The 21,004-nt window shown below is 35.8% G+C and overlaps 2 protein-coding genes across 3 annotated transcripts in view; both read left to right on the top strand.

The window, feature by feature from the left end:
- The first annotated feature begins 736 nt into the window (after window positions 1–736).
- Window positions 737–11,228, top strand: LOC142345980 (lysophosphatidic acid phosphatase type 6-like). The gene is made up of 4 exons (XM_075398455.1): window positions 737–1,190; window positions 8,821–9,099; window positions 9,946–10,217; window positions 10,871–11,228. The coding sequence occupies exons 1-4, from the start codon at window positions 886–888 to the stop codon at window positions 11,200–11,202; spliced, it is 1,188 nt and encodes a 395-aa protein (XP_075254570.1). The 5' UTR covers window positions 737–885; the 3' UTR covers window positions 11,203–11,228.
- Window positions 11,229–11,479: 251 nt separating this feature from the next.
- LOC142345979 (lysophosphatidic acid phosphatase type 6-like) overlaps window positions 11,480–21,004 on the top strand; it is a 28,120-nt gene continuing 18,595 nt past the window's right edge. The window contains exons 1-3 of one of the 2 annotated variants that reach the window (XM_075398452.1): window positions 11,480–11,891; window positions 14,656–14,943; window positions 16,866–17,131. In XM_075398452.1, the coding sequence (XP_075254567.1) occupies window positions 11,554–11,891; window positions 14,656–14,943; window positions 16,866–17,131 (892 nt within the window). In that variant the 5' untranslated portion in view covers window positions 11,480–11,553. The remainder of the gene's footprint in view (window positions 11,892–14,655; window positions 14,944–16,865; window positions 17,132–21,004) is intronic. The other variant, XM_075398454.1, reaches the window with a different exon arrangement.

Below are 21,004 nucleotides of genomic sequence, written 5' to 3'. Positions count from 1 at the left end.
CCCCGAGGGAGTCCCATGGCCTGCACAAATTTTCGGCTGAGCGTTCCATCGATAAGAACTTGAAGGGTGCTCTGTCTGTATAGTGCCCATAGATCCTTAAAATTTTTGAGCAACAATTAATTTTGCAACAAATTATTTTGCAACAATTAATGAAATAAATGGGGGTACTATGAGAAATCATTGCATCGTATATAATTTTAAAGACAAGGCACTATAACTCTCTGAGCTGCGTCATGAGAATTGAATTTCTATAGAAGTTAATTTGTTGTGAATCTAGTCTCCCCTCCCGCACTATGGCACTGCAAGAACTATCAATGTCAGTCGGCCGTTTGGAACCACGGCACCTTCTGAGGCATATGATATTTGGAAAAATTAATTGCAATTTGTTGGCTAGCCAAAGAGAGGAACAATCAATGTAATTGGCAAAACATAAAAATCTATGACTGCAATTATTGACCAATTAAGATTGACTTTATCAACAATTTTTTTCGTAGCTTTTAGAACAATTTTACAATGATTTACCCAAAAGTTGAAGCAAATTGTTATATTATCTGAAGCATTCATTTAAATTAGTCGGCAATCAATTAATTGCGAATTAATTACAATTCCAAGTAATTTTTCCAAATCCCCCCCCCCCCCCCCCTAAGTCATCCGTGTCATCCACTCTATCGCACTATCACTCAAAAATCCATCTCACCGCAGAATGCTTATGTATAAGTCGTTATAATTTTAGGTAGATGCTTCGAGCTACGCCTGTATATTGGACCTTCACGGTTTATCTGCATTGACTGATTAATCGAAACTAAGCATGTCAAGGTTTACTGATTTAATTCATGGTCACGTTTGACTCGTTTGATTTACTGAACGACTTGACCTTGAATCGCAATGCTGAATTTCGAGAAGTACAGCAATTTCGAAAAGCGTGCCTATATAGAAAATTTCAACAAAGATATATCAAATAACTACTGCAGAAAAGCGTCTGTTATTTTATTTCGGCATGGGCACAGGACACCGTTCAATTATGGAAGAGGGGGTCTGGCAGGTTCTTTGGGCGCAGAATTCTACAGCAAACTAAATATGGATTGCTTCAACAATAAACAAGAAAAGTTGTATCAGAATTTTGATCTCGTTTCGTATGGCAGCTTACAAAAGAAAGAGGAAGCCGATTTTTATCTGCAGTTTAATACTAAGTAAGTAGTGTCTCTCCATTGCTCTGTATTATTATAAACTTGGAGTTTGCCCAGTCAAGCTTGTCAAAAAATAACGGAATAGATTTTTCTTGATGGCTCCACCATCAATCTGCTATAGCTGTAACACTGCGATTTACAATTTTCCCACGGTGTAAAAAATTGTTAGACCTTTTTGATAAGACAAAAAATCTTTTTGAGTGATTTCAGGCGATTTTGTGTGTGGTATCAGTTTAAAGTTTTGTGTATAGAATTCAAATATAATGGCATTCTATTGGTTGATTTTGAATGCGAGTTTATAACCTCGCAGAAAAATGATAACAGGGTCACCGATTTCGAGACTGTAGTTGTGCGAGCAGCTATAGTAAAAAATCAAACCAATATAAATAATTGGGTGTTGCCATAGACAATCACCTCGGTTTTCAAACACAATTGAAAAAGTTATGAAAAACATGGCTGTTAGTATCAAAACCATTGCAGCTGTACAACATGGATTTCCTAAAACAGTATTACCCATGCTCTTCGACGCACTTGTCATTACTTATTCACAGTATTACGCTTTGGCTTTCAAATGAGCCCACCTTTGGTGCTTTCTTTGGAGAAAAAACGAACTGGGCTTTGAAGAATGTATTGTCAAGAGGTTTAAGAAAGCGTCAAATGTAATCGGCATAACACAGCTGATTGAGTTAATGACATACACTTTAACTTAGTTCTTCCAATTCATTAAATATGAAAAAAAGTCTTTGAAAACCAGCTTAAATAACGTACGTCCACTTATAGGATTAACATGCATACTAACCGAATAATTTATGTAGCGAATAGTTCATCTGTTTAATCGTCTTCTCTTTAGTTAGGTATCTATGAAGTGGAACTCACTACAACTGAACCTGCAAGATACAAGTGTATGTTTACTGGTATTTAGCCGAGTCCACAACATTTCCTATTCAACAAGCTAGCACATGGCGTTATTTCCGCTTAAACTAACCTCTTTTCAATAAATTTTAATAAAAACTTTTTGTGCCTGCATAAATTATTCACACTTCTGGTATTTAGCGCTAACTATTCCTGTATAATAATAGTGTTTCTCTCTCTCTCTCTCACTCTGGTAACTTTGAAAAACTCCATTTTCTCGAGAAGACAGTACTCAGAACATTTTTGGCCTTCTCTTTGTTGTGTTGAGCAATTGAGATTCAAAAACAAATGGTAAGAATTCCATCTAATTCTGTCGGTTTTTCGACACACTTTCTTAAGATTTGGAGAACATGTCTTATGGAACATATCGCAAAGCGTAGATAGTGAAAGTTTTTGTTTTATTTGAAATGCCCAGAAAAACGTATATCGCCAAAAGTTTTTATCATTTTAAAGAGTGTAAGACTATATTTTAATACATTTTAATAAATTTTTATTTCATTTTGTTTACTTTTGAAATCTTTTTTGCTAAAATTTAGAAAATTTGATTTTAAAAGACTCACATATTTAGCACTGCAAATAATAAGAACCTCAGGTGGAAAGCAAGTATATGGCTGTAATTTTATGCGAGCAAAAGAAGACTGGCTGGTGTTTTTTGCTGACAGTTTTCAACGACCGGTTATAATTTTCCTTATTTTTTTTGCGGTTCGTTACTTGTTTTCTAGGTTGTAAAATATTTTTCAATTTTTGTAAACGTGTTGGTCTGTTATGCAAAATTTTTGCTTGCAATTTTGTCCTAGAGCATTCTTTGACTTGTTGGGTGACATTTTCACACTTAGCTTTTCATTTTTGAGTCATCTAAATTTCTCTCATCCTGAAATAAACGTCGTTGGTAAAGTGATTGTGAGCGAAAGGAAACACGAGCCTTTGTAGCTGAGTGGTGAATATGTGAGACTGCCGACCTAGAGGTGCGGGTCTCGAATCCCTGCTGGGGCGGTTTTTGTACCCACTAATCGTTTCTAAGGTACACCCCATCAAAATTAAAGTGCCTCCTTGAATGCTTCCCATGTTCATTTTACCAGTATAAACTGATTCACTTTAGAAAAAAAAGATTGTGTGCACGATTTGTTTTTCTAATTTTGTCCTACTGGTATACAGACCTCGTTTATTGGGATTTTGAAATTTGTGCTCCATTAAATAATAAGGTACGTAGTGAACTGTTCAGCAATGAAATGCTGGTTTCAGCTTAAATTAAACAAGCAGAGGATCATAGATTGCTCACGAGTGGATCAAGAAAGTTGTATAGTTTTCAAAAACAGAATGGCATTATAAAGCCAGAACCTAATTCCGCTAATCTCAGAACATTTTATCAATTTTATCTTTATTTGAAAAGCTTATTTCAACCCCGGAAGCTCAATCTCTTGAACTTTATCTTTAAAATCTGAAGGCTTGTTATGTTTTAATGTTTTTAAATGACTGATAGGCTGACTTAAAAGGTAAAAGCAGTTGTATTTTGATCTCAAATTTGTCCGCTGAATCATATAGATTATTTTAGAGTACACTTGGTTAGAAATATTCGTATATTATATAATTGTAATGTTCGTTTATGATTTGACCCAAGAATCCATTGAGTGAATAGAATAGTTATCACTGATCATCAAAATGCGTGAGCTACAATGGGAAACTTCTGAAACATATACTTTTCACTTTAATTTTGAAAATTGAAATCAGATTAGAAACCAATTGTGAAAATCATTATTTAATAGGGAATTGAAACTTGAGAAATCTTGCTGAAATTCCTGAAACGAAAACGTCAGCATCCAACATATGTATACATGTAAAAGGTCGTTGCAAATCAAAATCGTTTGAACACAGCACGTGAAAACGCTGAATACGATCGTGCTAAGACATTCAATTTTCTAGAGAAAACAAGATTCTGTATTTTGGAAAGATTGTTCATGTTTTGTTTCACTCGGGATGACAATAGAATTGACTTTATAGACTTTAAAATGACTCAAATCAATTTTACTCTGCAAAGTTCTGTCTGAAAAAAGTCTTATTGAAGAATACAATAGTCAAGTATATGAATGGAATTTCCCGATAAATTGAAACAATTATTATCATTATTTGTTGATAGCTTATTGGTTTATCATTGGAATTGTTTAAATGTTTGTTAAGTAAACAAGCCTCATCATCACAAAAACAGATTGGTGAGTTAAAGTTAAGTTGCTAATTTGAAAGTATTAAAACTACTTACTTTTATATTTTTAAGTTGCGCCAAGAGAGAAAAAAACTTGAAGATTGTCGACCCAGCTCCGATTGTTTCATCCGCTTGGAAATCGTGAAAACAACTTAGAAAAACTGAGCATGCAAGAAGGACAATACATCTAGTTAAAACATTTTGATTAATTACTTGCATAAATCAATTATTAGCATACGTTAGTTGGTGACAGGAGTGGGATGAAGGACTTGTGACCTTGTCTATACCTTTAGCATCGCGTCAAACCGTTTTTTCAGTATATAGTGCAGAAACAGTTCCAATGCCACAACCTGAACCTCAGATGGCAATTAAATGGAGCATCGAGGCTCCATATCTTGCAATATCTGAGGATCAGATGGAGTGGATACCACTATCTGCGGGCCAGTTTGAGCAATTTCGGGGATCGTCAAGATACCGAATTTGCCATCAAGCAGTAGCTACGCAGCCAAGCCATGGATCTTGTCTTGCTACTTTGTTCTTCAAGACAACAATTGAAGCTATCTGAGAATGTGAGACTGAAGTGATCTTTCTACCAAACCAAGTTCAATAACGAAACTTAGGGTATGGTATATGGCTGATAACTTCAGCAACAGAAGACTATAGTCTTCGAAAAACTTCTATAGACACAGTTGTTCCAACGCAAAGCCAAATTGTCCCAGGATGCAAGATTTGCATTATGACCGTTGAATGCGGTTATCAACTTTTAGGTCATATGATAAAAATCCGAGCCGATCTCTCAAGCAGCGACCGAATACCAGCAAAAAGAGTCCAAGTGAAACTAGCCGATCCATTAGAATTTCTACTAAGCGAACTACCACCAATTAACAGCTTGCCGTACTTTGAAACGAGAACAGCTGGTGTCAATCTATTGAGAAAAGTCAGAGAAAAAATGTTATTAAACCCTGTGGTCACAATCTAAACATTTCTCGAATATTGCTAAATCTATAGCTCATGAAATGACCATGTTCAAACCATTTCTGATGAAAGAATTCAGTTCCTATGTTCCAATTAAACTATCACTCAGCCAGACTGTCATTGTCTTTGTCTTAAAACTTGATACTTCATGCCCTCTTCCTTTGGCTATATCACGGATTTCACATAATCCGACAGCTTGGTCCTTCATTCCTAAAGCATGATGGTAACACCAAAATTGGTGTCAAACCAGTTATTTTCGTGAAAGACCAATTCAAAGACGAAATCAATCCTAAATGGAAACGGAAATTTCATGTTTTATCTGAACAAATTCAATCATTTCGATCCAGTCGAGCATCAAATCTCAACCTGAATGCTGATAACATCGATCCCAATGCCCTCAATCCATCCATGACTAAATCAAGGCAATCGCTTGCCTTTTCCCCTTCTATGCATCATATATGAACTGCTGACATTGGTGCAGATGTATTGTAAAATACTAATGCTTTATCCAACGCGTTTTATGAGACCCAAAATCTTCCGGATCATCATCCTTTCGGTATTCATATGGACTATATTTCAACCTCACTCAATTGGATTGGAACTATGTGGCAGATTTCTAATCAAGTAATAGATCTCAAATCAATTTTCTACTTCAACTACCTGACAGAATGATGGACGAAAACAAGAGTCCGGAAAGTTTTACCCAAAAGAAGGGTAGAGTCAAGTATATGAATGGAATTTCCCAATAAATTGAAACAATTATTATCATTATTTGTTGATAGCTTATTGGTTTATCATTGGAATTGTTTAAATGTTTGTTAAGTAAACAAGCCTCATCATCACAAAAACAGATTGGTGAGTTAAAGTTAAGTTGCTAATTTGAAAGTATTAAAACTACTTACTTTTATATTTTTAAGTTGCGCCAAGAGAGAAAAAAAACTTGAAGATTGTCGACCCAGCTCCGATTGTTTCATCCGCTTGGAAATCGTGAAAACAACTGAGAAAAACTGAGCATGCAAGAAGGACAATACATCTAGTTAAAACATTTTGATTAATTACTTGCATAAATCAATTATTAGCATACGTTAGTTGGTGACAGGAGTGGGATGAAGGACTTGTGACCTTGTCTATACCTTTAGCATCGCGTCAAACCGTTTTTTCAGTATATAGTGCAGAAACAGTTCCAATGCCACAACCTGAACCTCAGATGGCAATTAAATGGAGCATCGAGGCTCCATATCTTGCAATATCTGAGGATCAGATGGAGTGGATACCACTATCTGCGGGCCAGTTTGAGCAATTTCGGGGATCGTCAAGATACCGAATTTGCCATCAAGCAGTAGCTACGCAGCCAAGCCATGGATCTTATCTTGCTACTTTGTTCTTCAAGACAACAATTGAAGCTATCTGAGAATGTGAGACTGAAGTGATCTTTCTACCAAACCAAGTTCAATAACGAAACTTAGGGTATGGTATATGGCTGATAACTTCAGCAACAGAAGACTATAGTCTTCGAAAAACTTCTATAGACACAGTTGTTCCAACACAAAGCCAAATTGTCCCAGGATGCAAGATTTGCATTATGACCGTTGAATGCGGTTATCAACTTTTAGGTCATATGATAAAAATCCGAGCCGATCTCTCAAGCAGCGACCGAATACCAGCAAAAAGAGTCCAAGTGAAACTAGCCGATCCATTAGAATTTCTACTAAGCGAACTACCACCAATTAACAGCTTGCCGTACTTTGAAACGAGAACAGCTGGTGTCAATCTATTGAGAAAAGTCAGAGAAAAAATGTTATTAAACCCTGTGGTCACAATCTAAACATTTCTCGAATATTGCTAAATCTATAGCTCATGAAATGACCATGTTCAAACCATTTCTGATGAAAGAATTCAGTTCCTATGTTCCAATTAAACTATCACTCAGCCAGACTGTCATTGTCTTTGTCTTAAAACTTGATACTTCATGCCCTCTTCCTTTGGCTATATCACAGATTTCACATAATCCGACAGCTTGGTCCTTCATTCCTAAAGCGTGATGGTAACACCAAAATTGGTGTCAAACCAGTTATTTTCGTGAAAGACCAATTCAAAGACGAAATCAATCCTAAATGGAAACGGAAATTTCATGTTTTATCTGAACAAATTCAATCATTTCGATCCAGTCGAGCATCAAATCTCAACCTGAATGCTGATAACATCGATCCCAATGCCCTCAATCCATCCATGACTAAATCAAGGCAATCGCTTGCCTTTTCCCCTTCTATGCATCATATATGAACTGCTGACATTGGTGCAGATGTATTGTAAAATACTAATGCTTTATCCAACGCGTTTTATGAGACCCAAAATCTTCCGGATCATCATCCTTTCGGTATTCATATGGACTATATTTCAACCTCACTCAATTGGATTGGAACTATGTGGCAGATTTCAAATCAAGTAATAGATCTCAAATCAATTTTCTACTTCAACTACCTGACAGAATGATGGACGAAAACAAGAGTCCGGAAAGTTTTACCCAAAAGAAGGGTAGAGTCAAGTATATGAATGGAATTTCCCGATAAATTGAAACAATTATTATCATTATTTGTTGATAGCTTATTGGTTTATCATTGGAATTGTTTAAATGTTTCTTAAGTAAACAAGCCTCACCATCACAAAAACAGATTGTTGGGTTACAGTTAAGTTGTTAATTTCAAAGTATTAAATCTACTTACTAACTTACTACTTACTAAGTTGCGCCAAGAGAGAAATAAGACTTGAAGATTGTCGACCCAGCTCCGATTGTTTCATCCGCTTGGAAATCCTGAAAACAACTTAGAAAAACTGAGCATGCAAAAAGGACAATACATCAAGTTAAAATAATTTGATTAATTACTTGCATAAATCAACTATTAGCATACGTTAGTACAATCAAACAATAAATCCTCTGACAGCTTCTTCTGCCATTTGCGATTGCTCTTTTTCGTCATTGTTTTTCGTTGTTGGATCCTCTTATGAAATTTGCCTTATTAATTGCTTTCAAACGAAGTTGGTAGCGATTATGTTAGTCCTGATGGTCTTATTACAACGCGAAGAGAAGTATTGGTATTCTACAGGTTTTTTTAGCTGGAGCAAGTTTGTTCATGACTTCCATAGTTTCTCCTACCTTTTTATTCCCCCTTGCAAAACCAAATTCTCTGTTTCCATTACCATGCGTGAAGAAACTAAGGATCTATTCTGTTTCCCCCTCAGTGTTTTTTATGACCCCCAGTTACAAATTATATGTTGTTATATAGCACGTTACTATGTAAGAAAATAGCACGTGCGCCTGGGGGTCATAAAAATAGATCAGAAACTAATCATTATTTTTAAATATTAAAAGCTCCTATAGCCGATTTAGAGGTGGGGCTAAGCAATTATATACAAATACTGTTTTATTAAGGCCTGAAAACCTTAATTGTCAATGACCAAATCATACGCGTGGAAAAATAAAAAGCTCTTTTTAAAAATGTCTACGAAAATGCTATTATTCTTTGGTAAACATATGTGCTAATCGTTTAGATTGAAACAAGACGGAATTCTGACGCGACTTGGATCGGAGCAACTTTACTCTTTGGGTTTATCACTCGGTGATCGATACCAGAAGGAAGTTGACCAGATTGTTGGTGACGATGCGAACCAATTATTGCGTGCTGTTTCGACTAGGACTGAGCGTACCATAGAGTCTCTCAAAGGTGTGCTAGCTGGCCTTTTCAATTCAAAGCAGATACAACCTCATTTGAAGATATTTGTTTTTGATGAGACTTGTGAGCGAAATTGGCTGCTTATACCGTACGAGAAGTGAGTTCAATTTTAACCATTAATTGCAATATTTATATCATATGTATTATAGCACGTTTCGGTGTAAGAAATTAGCAAGTGCGAATGGGGCGCGTAATAGATGTATGCCCACTAATGATAGGGGCTGAAACAGAATAGATCCAAATATTTTGCCCTATAGCTGAAATGGATCTATTCTGTTTTGCCTAGCGAAGACTAGCCTGTTTTGACAAGCTTAGTGAGTATAAATCTTTTATGACCCCCAGGCGCACGTGCTGTTTTCTTACATAGTAACGTGCTATATAACAACAGTAGTGAGAAATGGGGGGGGGGGGGGGGGTCTACCGCACAGATTTAGGATCCCAACCACCCAGTCTCGAACTCGGGCCAATATTTTCAATTTCATCAATTGTTTTGATAGCCATACCCACTGAACCATGGATACATGACTGAGCCATAACAAACGTACCTAAGGCACAATCTCTCATGACTATTAATTATTGAACCAACTTTGGGTGTTTGCCAAAAAGAATAGATCCGCTGAAATTATCAGAGACCCTCATAATAGTATGTGTTATTTATCATCATCCTCATTGGTTGTTTGTAAAGCCCTTCTTTCAGACCACAGAAGTACAGTACACTTGTTCATATATTGAATTTCCGAAAATTGGTTCACTTCATCGCCTTTTGCAGATAAATAAAGCCGCCAGCTCAATTTTGAGCTGGGTGAAATTTTTGTAATTTTTGTTGCCCGTTTTTTTGATCGTGCGTATGCAAAGCAAACCATAATTAGTGTTAAGAAAACAGCTCGTGAAGTGTACATAAGCTTATGAAAAAAAGGAAAAGAAAAGAACCCTGTATGTTTAGATACCCAGAGCTCCTAGATGGGTTATGTAAATCACACAAACACGATTTCAAGCGTGAACAAATTCCAGGATATGAGAAGTGGTCGAGTGATTTTATGGACCGAACTGGAGCTGAGAGTGAAGAGCTGGATCTCTCGATGATCCGAGACTTTGTGACCTCCTTCAAGACATTCGATATGATGATTGGCAGCGACCACACAGTGTTTAATGATAATGACTTAAGTGCTCTGAACCAGATGACAATGTATTCGGTTTCGTCTGAGACGCTACTAGGTTTGTAAAAATAATCTTGTTTGAAGCCTGAAAAAATCGTTAAATATAAATTTGAGGGATCTATTCTGTCCCCACCCCCCCCCCTCCCCCAGTGTTTTTTACGCCCCCCCCCCGTTACAAATTTTGTTATATAGCACGTTACTATGTAAAAAACTTGCACGTGCGCTTGGGAGGCGTAAAAAATATAAGCTCACTAAGCGGGGGGGGGGGCAAAACAGAATAGATCCAAATTTGATTTTTTAGATTTATTAAAAGCATTAGATTTGCATGTTTGATTGTGGTTTTTGGCCTTTTTTTTATTTATCTTTCTTTGTACTTTTGATTTATAGGCCGGGATAAATTTACTCTTTTATCCTAAATTAATGACCGACCGCTGTATACTTTACAACCGAATTATTGTATGATTAATATTATGAACACTGGAGTTTTTTGACAAATGACTAATGAGTATTTTTTATCGTGTAAACTCTTATCAGTTCTAGGTGATTTTTCAAATCGTAAATTCTGACAAGATCCTCATCGCTTGGCAGTCGTTTGAGAGCAATTCTACTGACGTTAGTCGGTTATGTTTGAGAATATGTTTCTTTTTGTGGTGCCACCAATTTTAAAATAATGTTGCAGTTTACTATGATCAAAGTTATGATTTGTTTCAGTCGACAAAGGAGTGGGAAAAGCAGCGGGTGAATTTTTCTGGCACCTTTTGGAAATTCTTGATTCCAACGACAGAATTCTAACATTTCTGAGCGCCCATGATACGACTATCAACTTTGTCAAGTTAGCCCTGGGGGGTGTTGAATATCAATGGCCCGATTTTGGCGCCAATATCGAGTTTGAACTCTATGAAGAGAACGTGAACAAGAAGTTGTTCATTGTGGTGCTATATAATTTGAATCCTGTAGTTTTGATGGACATATCAAGAGATAGCAGTCCATTAATTCCATACGATGATTTTGTACAATATGTCAAAGAGAATATATTTAACTAATGAATTAATTTAATCTTGTGTAACGATGTTCGAAGTCTTAGAAAGCGTCTTGGAGGTCGATTAAATTTAACCGAAAGTTCGATATCAATGAAGAAACTTAATGAAAAGAAGTAGGATGCCGCTCACCCAAAATTGTCTTGTGGGATTGTTAGTTGGCTAGGCTAACTTGTCTGTTTGTTTGATCATCAGAAACAGTACTGTCCATCATTTTTTATATATTCTCAGAACAAGCATGACATAAATTACAGCTAAGACCTGTGTAATCAGACTCTTAATTAAAGATAAGAAATCACCTCTTCGTACTTTCAGGTTCTTTGATAGTTTTGCTTTGTTTTTGACCTTGAATTGACAATGGTGAATTGTGGCGATACGATTAAAAACGACAGCTTCGTCCCTAAAGAATCGGTCAATTTTGCCGAGTACAATCAAGCAGAATTATGTAGCGACTTCTCATGCTTACCTGAAGACTTTTCGTCCAATTACAAATTGAAGCGAGTCGTGGCTGTATTCCGACATGGTCACAGGACTCCCCTGCTGAATTTGAAAGCGCAGGGCGCTAGGAAGCAATTGTTTGATGAAACCTTTTTCAAACATTTCAAAGGGGACTGCTTTGGGAAGAAAGACGCGTTTCTGTACAAGAATGTTGATGTTGAGATTACGCATGATCTTGGTCTGCAGTTTGACAACAGGTTAATATTTTACTTAGCAGGTTAATATTAATAGCCGCACAGGGATAGCTGGGGCTATTATTGGCCTTCTCTTAGTTTGTTTTTACAATTCAAAGAATTTGAATTGTATTGGGGCTCTGTATTTTTTACAATTCCAAGAAGTTGAATTGTATTGGAGCGCTGTCTTTTTGAAGACTTGAAGAGGCTTTATGGTTTTCTGTTTTTATTACGACTCGAAGAGGAGTATTGTTGGAGCGTCTTTTTTGATCGGTTATTTTGTTGGAGTGTATTTGAAACAGGAACTGAAATGCGTGAAAAAAAGTGTTTAGGTCAAAATGCTGATCCAACTATTTTGATTACGTGCGGCATTTTTCCAGCAATTTTTTAGTTTAAACTTCAATTTTTTCAATCAAATAGGTTTGTATTTTCACGCAAACTAGTAATAGTGTGTTTAAATGCTGTTTTGAGCATCTGAATCAAAAAGTGGTGTTTTGGATTCACTTTTGAGCTGATTTTACCATTTTGCCATGTTGTACGCTTTTTTAGCTTTTCTGTATTCAAGTTTATGAAGCATTTGGAGAGTCCTGTGGTTCAAACTAGCTGTTTTAGTAGTTTTGGGTTGGCTATGCGATATAATTTTTACATTTTGAGTTGTTTTTTGAAGATAATTGATAAGAAAATTTTGGACGATTTTTGTCTGCTTTTTAGGTCTTTTGAATATTTTTGCTCATATTAAGCTTCTCGCTATAGTTTTTCTTGTTCAATCTTTTTTTTGGATCTTTTCTATAGGTTTTAATCCTAAAAGGTGCCATTGAAGGTCCGAGCGGGTAATTTTCACTGAAATAATTAAAACAAAATCCTTTTTTTTTTCGTTCACATTTTTGTTAAAAAGATTTTGCCATGTGTTGGGAGGCTAAGTGCCTGAACAGAAGATTTAATAAAACTTGATTGAGCAGCCGAATGATTGAGCAGAAATTGCATTTCAACAATTTGAGGATGATTTGGTTCAATTGTTCTGTCGAATTTTTTGTTTCGACACTGTCCTTCTCTTCTTTTTCCTTTCCCCGGTTTTCTCTGTATGAACTATTTTGTGGCATCTTCTATCAATTGGCATTCGGTTATTGAACTAGAACTGTGTTGAAAGGGTTTTTGCCAGTAGTTGTTTTGTAGCTGCAATTCGTGATGAACTTATCAGTTTCTTTTTCAGTTTTTGTGGGCAGTTTTATTTCCATTGTTTTTTCGCCTGTTATTGTTTTAAATTGATTGGCATTATCAATTAGAAGTTTTATTATGTTAGTTATGATAGTCAGTTTTATGCTGCGAGTCGTTTCCGGGAGTCTTCTGGCCATGTTTAACCAAAGTTCAATCTTTGAATGCATGAAATGAAATATTTTTTGTAAGTATCCGCAAAGCGATAGCTGAGGCTATTATTGGCCTTCTCTTGTTTTTTCAAGAGTCGAAGAGGCTTTACGATTTTCTGTTTTTTTTGATAAGTGAGCGAGCAAGTTTAGGAAACCGGAAGTTCAGGTTGTTTTGTTTTGTTGTTGTTTTGTTCAAGCCTTCTTTTGAAACAGGGAGAAATGTAGGTTTGAAAAAATTTTGCTAAGCTATTTTTTTTGTTAACGTGCGGCTTTTCAAGTTGTTTTTTATTTTTTTTTTAAATTTCTATTTCTAAATGGCTGAAGTTATAATTTGCAGGCTGTTTTGATAGAGTTTCGAAGGTTTCTGTTAATTAAAGGGGGTTTTGCGCTAATTTTAAATTTTTAGACGATTTCTTTGGTTTTAAGGCTTTTCTAGCGATTTTTGGCCCGCTGTGTTATTGATTGTACTTGTTGCTGAATTTAAGCTTATTGCTCGTGGGCAGTTTCTATGACACAATAAATACAGGTTCTTTTGGTTCATTTTTTCGAATTTAGTCAACCATTTACTGTTTTTTCGCATTAGTTCAAAACGAAGTGTAATTTTTTGCTTAGTTTGGCTTGTCAGATTTTGTGTTAGCAATGGAGATGTCTTTATTGCTTGAATTATTGTTTTCTCTTTGTATATGTATTGGTACAATTTGAGAATTTTATTAAGTTTTTTGTATTATTTTTATTTAAATTACATTTTGGTTAACTCTTTAATTGAGTTACTACTCTTCTTTTCTTCGATGCTTACCGCCATCAGAAACCACTAATTTGGCAGACTGCTTTTTGGCGAAGACATCTTCGAGTCGTATCGGAAATTTTCTGGCTATGTTTTAATATCTTTTCACACATTTTAATGAATTTTGAAGTCAAATTGAAGCGATGATTTTGGCCACGCCGAAACAGCAAGTTGAGCGAAAAACAGTGGTTTTGCGGAGCAGATTTTTTTAATTTAAATTTTCAAGTAGAGAAAACGGTGTATGAACAGAAATTCGCTTTCGTTAGTGGTTTTGGTGTTTACATGCGGTATTTTGGCTTCGATTTTTTGTTTTTTTTTCTATTTTCAGATAATAAGAATAAATAATAATAATAATTCAAAATAAGTGGATGTTGATCTAATTTAGCTATCTTTATTATCAAAAGAAAATTTGGCATTGATTGGATATCGAAAACTGTTCTTGGTAATTTAGAGTAAAATTAAGGCTAGTTTAAAATTAACTCAATCTAGTTTAAAATCTAGTGAAAAATTAAAATTACGTTTACCTTATTCGAACATTAACATGAGTTTACCTTAGTTCTGTCAAGGTAAATTCAACTTAGCTTTTTCGTTGTGTAGCTATGTATTTGTTTCATCAAAATAATTGGTTCTTGTTTTTCAGTATCAACACAAACGCAGTTCTCACCGACTTAGGAGCTGAGCAACTTTTCAACGTTGGCCAACAAATGGGATCTAGATATGGAAACTTTTTAAAGGAACAGTGTTCGAGTAGTCTGGATCTAGACAATTCTATCTACACAGTTGCGACACCTTTCGAACGAACTGTTGAGTCTTTGCAGAGTTTGTTGAACGGATTGATTGGTTCTTGTCAAATTGATACTTGCCCTAGAGTCAAGATTAATATTGAGAGAGATGCGGCTAACACTTACTTTTATCTGCCATTTAATAAGTGAGTCTTCTAACTACTATTTTTTATTAGAATGTAATTTTCGAATTAGTAATGAAAGTAACGAAGTAGTTTTTCATAACCAGTTAGGTTTTCGTTACAAACTAGATTTGGAGGAGATAGTAATGGGTTGAAAATAACTCAGGCTGTTGAGTATGAGCTTTGTTTTTGGCATGCTAACTTTCTGAAATGATTTTTATTAATTGCTCTCAAACAAAGTTTGTACCTATTATATTAAACCTGTCGGTCTTTTTTAATGCAATTTTTCGCTTGACCGATTTTTCGTTTGACACATTTGACTTTTCGTACTCAAAAACGGGGAAAACAGGTAGCGCCCAGTGGGCATTAAGTGTTCTTAGAGCCTTTCAGCTTTGTTTCAGAGACTTATACTTATGTTGTGAAGGGCGGTTCTTGGAGGTTGAAGACACCCCCAACTTTGCCCCCCCCCCCCCCCCCCTCGCAACGCGCTGTTGCCCCCACCACTCTTGCCCCCACAGCAGCCCCCTCCATCGAAAAAATTTTGTTTGCCATTTAATAGTTTTCAACTTTTTAATATCACAAAATTTAGCATTTTTTGACAAAACTTTTTTCAATTTTTGACATTTATTGTCATTCAGGGTTATTCAGCCTCAGGGATCAGAAAAACTCCGTTAGAGTTTAATAATATTTTACTGAAAAGTTTTTTTTGGCCGTGGATTAGTTATTAACTTTTTATTATCACAAATTTTAACAATTTTTTTTTTAGAAAATTTGCAATTTTCAAGTTTTTTGAAATTTTTTGTCATTTTCTAGGTTTCTCCAGCCTCAAGAGCCACATAACCCCATCTAGGGTTTGATAATAGATTTCGGCATAGTTTTTAGATGTAATGGAATGTTTTTCAAGATTTTAATATCACGAATTTAGCATTTTTTTAAAAAAATATTTGCAATTTTAAGTTTTTTGAATCTTAATTTTTTTTCCGACACCAGGGTCCTAGGGACCTCCTCCATGGTTTGATAATAAGTTATTGCATAGTTTCTAGAGTTAAGGTAATGGTTATCAATATTTCAATGACTCCAGCTCAGCATTTTTTTGATAAAATTTAAATTTTTCGGAAAATTATTGCTACTGACAAAGCTAACCGCTCGGCTGTCGTTTGAGAGCAATTTGCCCGACGTTAGTCAGTTATGTTTATGCTTCATCTTAATAGGTTATTTTGTTCAAGTTAGAGGTTATCGGTGTTCTTTTGAACAGATATATGCGGAGCCGTGGGTATGATAAAAACTTTTTTTGTTCCAACCTAATTGTTTCCAGCCAAGCGTTGAGAAATAATGATCATTTACAAGGTGCTTGGGTTATATTTATACGTCCATACTCCAAATTTCGACCAATAAGATTATTTATGAAGGTTCATGATAGGTGACGTTTCTGAAATTTGGAAATTTAGGAAACAGTATGCAAACTGTGGGTATTTTGGAATCTGGTCCTGATATTTATGCTAATATGGGTTAATTGCAATTTTGAATGAAGCAAATGGTGTTTTATCTATGATTCGAAAACCTCCTACAAGTCAAATCAACGCAATAAAAATAAATCATTTAAATAGGACGCGTTGTCTTTAATTCAGCAGATATATTTATACCCGCAAATCATCGAGGACGGGAATAGAGCTGAATGCGATAAAATTAGATTTAGAGCCCGTGACTTGATTGGTTGATCTTAATCTCAGTACTTTAAAGGAAATTTTTGGAGACAATAATGACAAAATAGTTTAAAGAACTATCCGTGGTTGCCATTTCTTTTTTGGTGTACTTTATTTTAATACAATCAGATTGTTTGGCCAGTCAAATTTAAGCGCTCGGCGCTGCGCTTAAATTTCTCATTCGGCTCTGCGGCCGTTCAGCTCCGATTCCTAACTCCGCAAACACATCTACATACGTTTTAGACATCCCATTCTCAAACAGGCGCAGCTATTCTCACACTCGCCCCCAGCCCAAGCTAAGTTCATAGAAGGTTACGCAAAGTGGGCAAAGTATGTGGAGAACAGATCTGGCATCTCAACTGATGTTCTGGACATTCATCATATCCGGGACTATCTCAAATCATTCTGGACATTTGACATGATGGAGCACTGCAACTATTTGACCAAAGAGGATCTGGATACGAGTGAAAGGTTCTGCAGCTATACAGTTGCTTTGGAATCTATTATTTGTAAGTTTGAGTGCAACATGTGTATCGCTCAACACCTGTTAATTATTAATTGCTCTCAAACGAATTTTGTAGCAATTATATTAGTCCTGTCGGTCTTTTTTATGCGAGTTTTTGCTTGACTGATTTTTCATCTGACGCTTTTGACTTTTCGTCCTCAAAAACGGGATAAACAGGTAGCGCCCAGCGGGCATTGAGTTTTCTTAGAGCCTTTCAGCTCACTAGTCTCCAAATATGCGATTCACAGAAACTGTTTTGGGGACTTAAACTTATGGTGTGAAGGGCTGTTCTTAGAAGTTGACCCCCCACCGAAGCCCTGCCCCTGCACATCGTTCAGGCGGTAAGGGCCCCGTGCAGCCAAAGACCCCACTCTCACCGTTGTCCCCCCCCCCCCCCGCTGTTGCCTCCACCCCCATCAGCTCCCGCTGCGCGCACCTTCAATTAAGCTAAAGCTAGCCTCACTAAATCGTGCCTAGCTACTGACGAAGCCAACTGATCGTTTGAGAGCATTTCTCCCGACGTTAGTTGGTTATGTTTAATGAAGTATAGGTTAGGTGACTCTGCTTGAAGTCATTTAGAACTTCTGATGGAGCAACGTAACTTTGCTTGAAGCACGCAATTTGCACGTTTTATAATGAAAGTCATCGAATGTCAACGTCTGGCTATGTTTATAGCAACTTCTGGCACTGCAGACTTTCGGCATTTTATGCTGTGCACTTGCGTGTCTGAAGCCTTGCCTCAAGGCCTTCAGGATTGAAATTTTTCGATGGGTATTTTTGTCGGGGCGTATTTGAAACAGGAAGTGATATACGTGAAAGAGTATTTAGATCAAATTGATGAAAAAAAGAGTGCTTTCTGTTGATGTCGCTTATTTGAGAGAGCGAGAGAGTTTTTTTGTGTGTATGTGTGTGTGTGTGAGAGAGAGAGAAAAGTAGGCGTGAAAAAGTTTTCACTCAGCGAGCAAAATTTTTTGATCACGTGCTGCTTTTGCAAAGCAGTTTTATAGTTTTAACTCCAACTTTTTCAGTCAAATATGGTTACCTGAAGAATCTATTTTGCTAAAAGTGTGCCTGAAAGCATTTTTGATCATCTGAAGCAAATATTAAGCCCTGAGTGTCTTTTAGCTATTTTTACCATTTGTTTTGTTTTGAGCTTTCAGTAGTTTTGTATTTTTCTGCAATTTGATAGTTTGGAAATTTTTGTGGTTGAAATCAGTTGTTCTAGTATTTTTTCTCTCAATTTGTTTGATAATACTTTTTGAGTTATTTTTAATAGCCGCCCTCATCTTCTCAGCCGGCTATTATAGCGCTCCTATTTTTTTTTTTTACTTCGTCGAATAAAAAAATGTTTCGCTTTACCTCATTTTGCCGCCTTTTCAACATTTTGCGTGAAATCTTTTTGACTTCTCTAGGCTAGTTTCTCTCTTCTCTCATTCTGCTAAAAGTGATTTTGAACATCAGTTGCTCAGCAAAGCAATTCAAAATGAACAGAGTCGGTATAAAAAATTGAAGTCAGAAATAGAAACGGGATAAACCCATAAAGCCCAATTTTAGATGCCCGCTATTTGAACGTCGTTCCTATAAGTCTTATTTACCATCTCTAATGCTTATTGTTATTGATGGTAGCCCCTGTAGCCTCTCTCTAAAACAGAAGTATGTTCAACCACGAAATGCCATCAAAATAAATCGGACTTAAAAAAATGTTTTTTTTGTACAAAAATCTTTTTTCAATATCTTCTGTTATTTCAATCCCAATCATGCTTATTGGAATCAACGGCGGCTATTTTCCGGCAATCTGCCGGGTATGTTTATTAACGAAAATTGAGTAAATTTGAGCAATTTTCGGCCAACATTTGTCAATGTTTTTTTCTACCTGTCTTCTGATTTCATGCCTTCCGCTGTTGCCTTTCTTGATCGGTTTTTAATTGGGACTGGCTCTGTGGGTGTTGCTGCTGTGAGGTGACACTTGAAAGCTAGAAGGTGCTCTTCACAGTAATTAATTACATGTTGCTAAATTTTCCGTTTTTTTTCTTGGTATCATATATTACTACCAGGTAGTGGGTGCGTGAATTTTTGCGCAGAAGTAATTCGTTTTTCTCAACAATTTTTTTGAGAAGTAGGTTTTAAAGTTTTTGTTCGAGAATTTTGTAGAGAATATTTTTTTACTTTGTCCTACATTTCTTATCCGTTTCCTCGGTTTTCTCTATGTGAACAATTTTTGTTGGTTTTCCTCAACAAGATCTCAACAGAATGAAAATTCACCGTATCGGAAGGAACTGCCATAGTTAATTTATAATCGCAACATGTAAAGTTTTATCAGATGCGTTATCAGTTTTTGTTAATTAATTTTTTCGTCAATTTTCCTGTTATTGTTCATTAATGTTGTGTAATGAATTAGGAGGTGCACCATGTCAGTGAGGTTAGTCATTATGATACTTCGAGTTGATTCCTGATTTTTTCCGGCTATAATTGATTTAAAATCTGTTAACACTCTTTCATGATTTTTGAAGTCGAATCGAGTGAAGATTTTGGTCACCTATAACAGGAAGTGATGCGAAGAAGTGAAGTTTTTTTGCAGCGTAAAATTGTTACTATAATTTTTAGGCAGAGTGAGAGCACGGTGTTTGAGAAAAATTTGTTCTCTCGCAAGTTGTTGTTTGACTTGCGGCATTCTGACATTGATTTTTAATGTTTTTCACTTTTTTTCTATCGGATTTTTTCTAAATGGTTTTCGCAATCCATTCATTGTCTGTTCTAGGTCTAGTTTTTTGTTAAGTCAGTGACAATTTTTTTATAGTAGTTCAGGATTTGTCCTGCTCTGTTGTGCGGTGTTCCACCTTCAGTTAATGTGTGGTGTTGGTGGTGGTGTGGCCGGACGTCAGAGAATCCAGCTGATCAGAGTAGTGTGTGTTTCTCCATTTGACTCCACGACGCAAGGACGCATCGGCCGTAAAGCTGGAGTGAGAATTCTCTCGTTAGCTCTAGCGCTCGCTCGCCACATAGTGACTCACCGTTCGTGCTTCGCACTCACTCTCGCGCTATAACTCACTCATCAATTCCCCACACCATCTTTCCAACCTCACCGTCCTCATCTCATGAAGTCAAATGGAGAAACACACACTACTTGCCTCGCCGGCGGGCCAGCTACGCATACTGTAAAAAATATTTGATTAAATATGTTCATATACTTATAAGTTTACAACCTTAAATTTTTAAAAGTTCTGTAATATTTAATCCTAATTCATTTCTTTCAGATTCTGTATAAAGTTCTTTCACATAGCAATTATAAATATGATGAGGATCATCTGTTTCTTTCATAATATTCAGATATTTTTTACTTATTCTAAAAACTAAACGAGATATATGAAATATGTGTAAATTTACTACTAAAAAATTAGGTATAATTATAGTAGGAACGAGAATTGGGAAAATAATAGTGCTAGTAATAAGTATTCGTTTAGATATTTTATTATGTCTTTTAATCCTCTCTATACAATCCGATTCAGAAGGGACATTCCAAAAAGTATCTTCAGAATTAACAAGAGGCAAATAGTCTTTCATTTATTAAGAAACAAATTATTCAAATAACTTTTTCATATTATTTAATTCTTCAATCATATTGCAAATAGAGTCAGAATTTAATTTATTTTTTAAAAGAAAGTCATCTCTAAAATTTACATTATTATAATAACACGCAGTTTCATAGATTAAATGATTTATCAAAATTTTATTAGATAATATAATACTGGGAGCAGTTTTCACAGCTGCTAGAATGACTCTCTCATCTTGTTGTAGTCTGCTACTAGCATATTCTATAAGCATTCCACTATGTTCAATCGCCTTCATCACAACTTCTTTGTCATCTTTCAATTCTTCA

This window comes from Convolutriloba macropyga, chromosome 9, assembly GCF_964194025.1.
Source record: "Convolutriloba macropyga chromosome 9, txConMacr16.3, whole genome shotgun sequence".
NCBI classification, from domain to species: Eukaryota; Metazoa; Xenacoelomorpha; order Acoela; family Convolutidae; genus Convolutriloba; species Convolutriloba macropyga.
The sequence above is the reverse complement of the archived record's forward strand: the minus strand, read 5'-3'. Positions and strand labels throughout refer to the sequence as shown.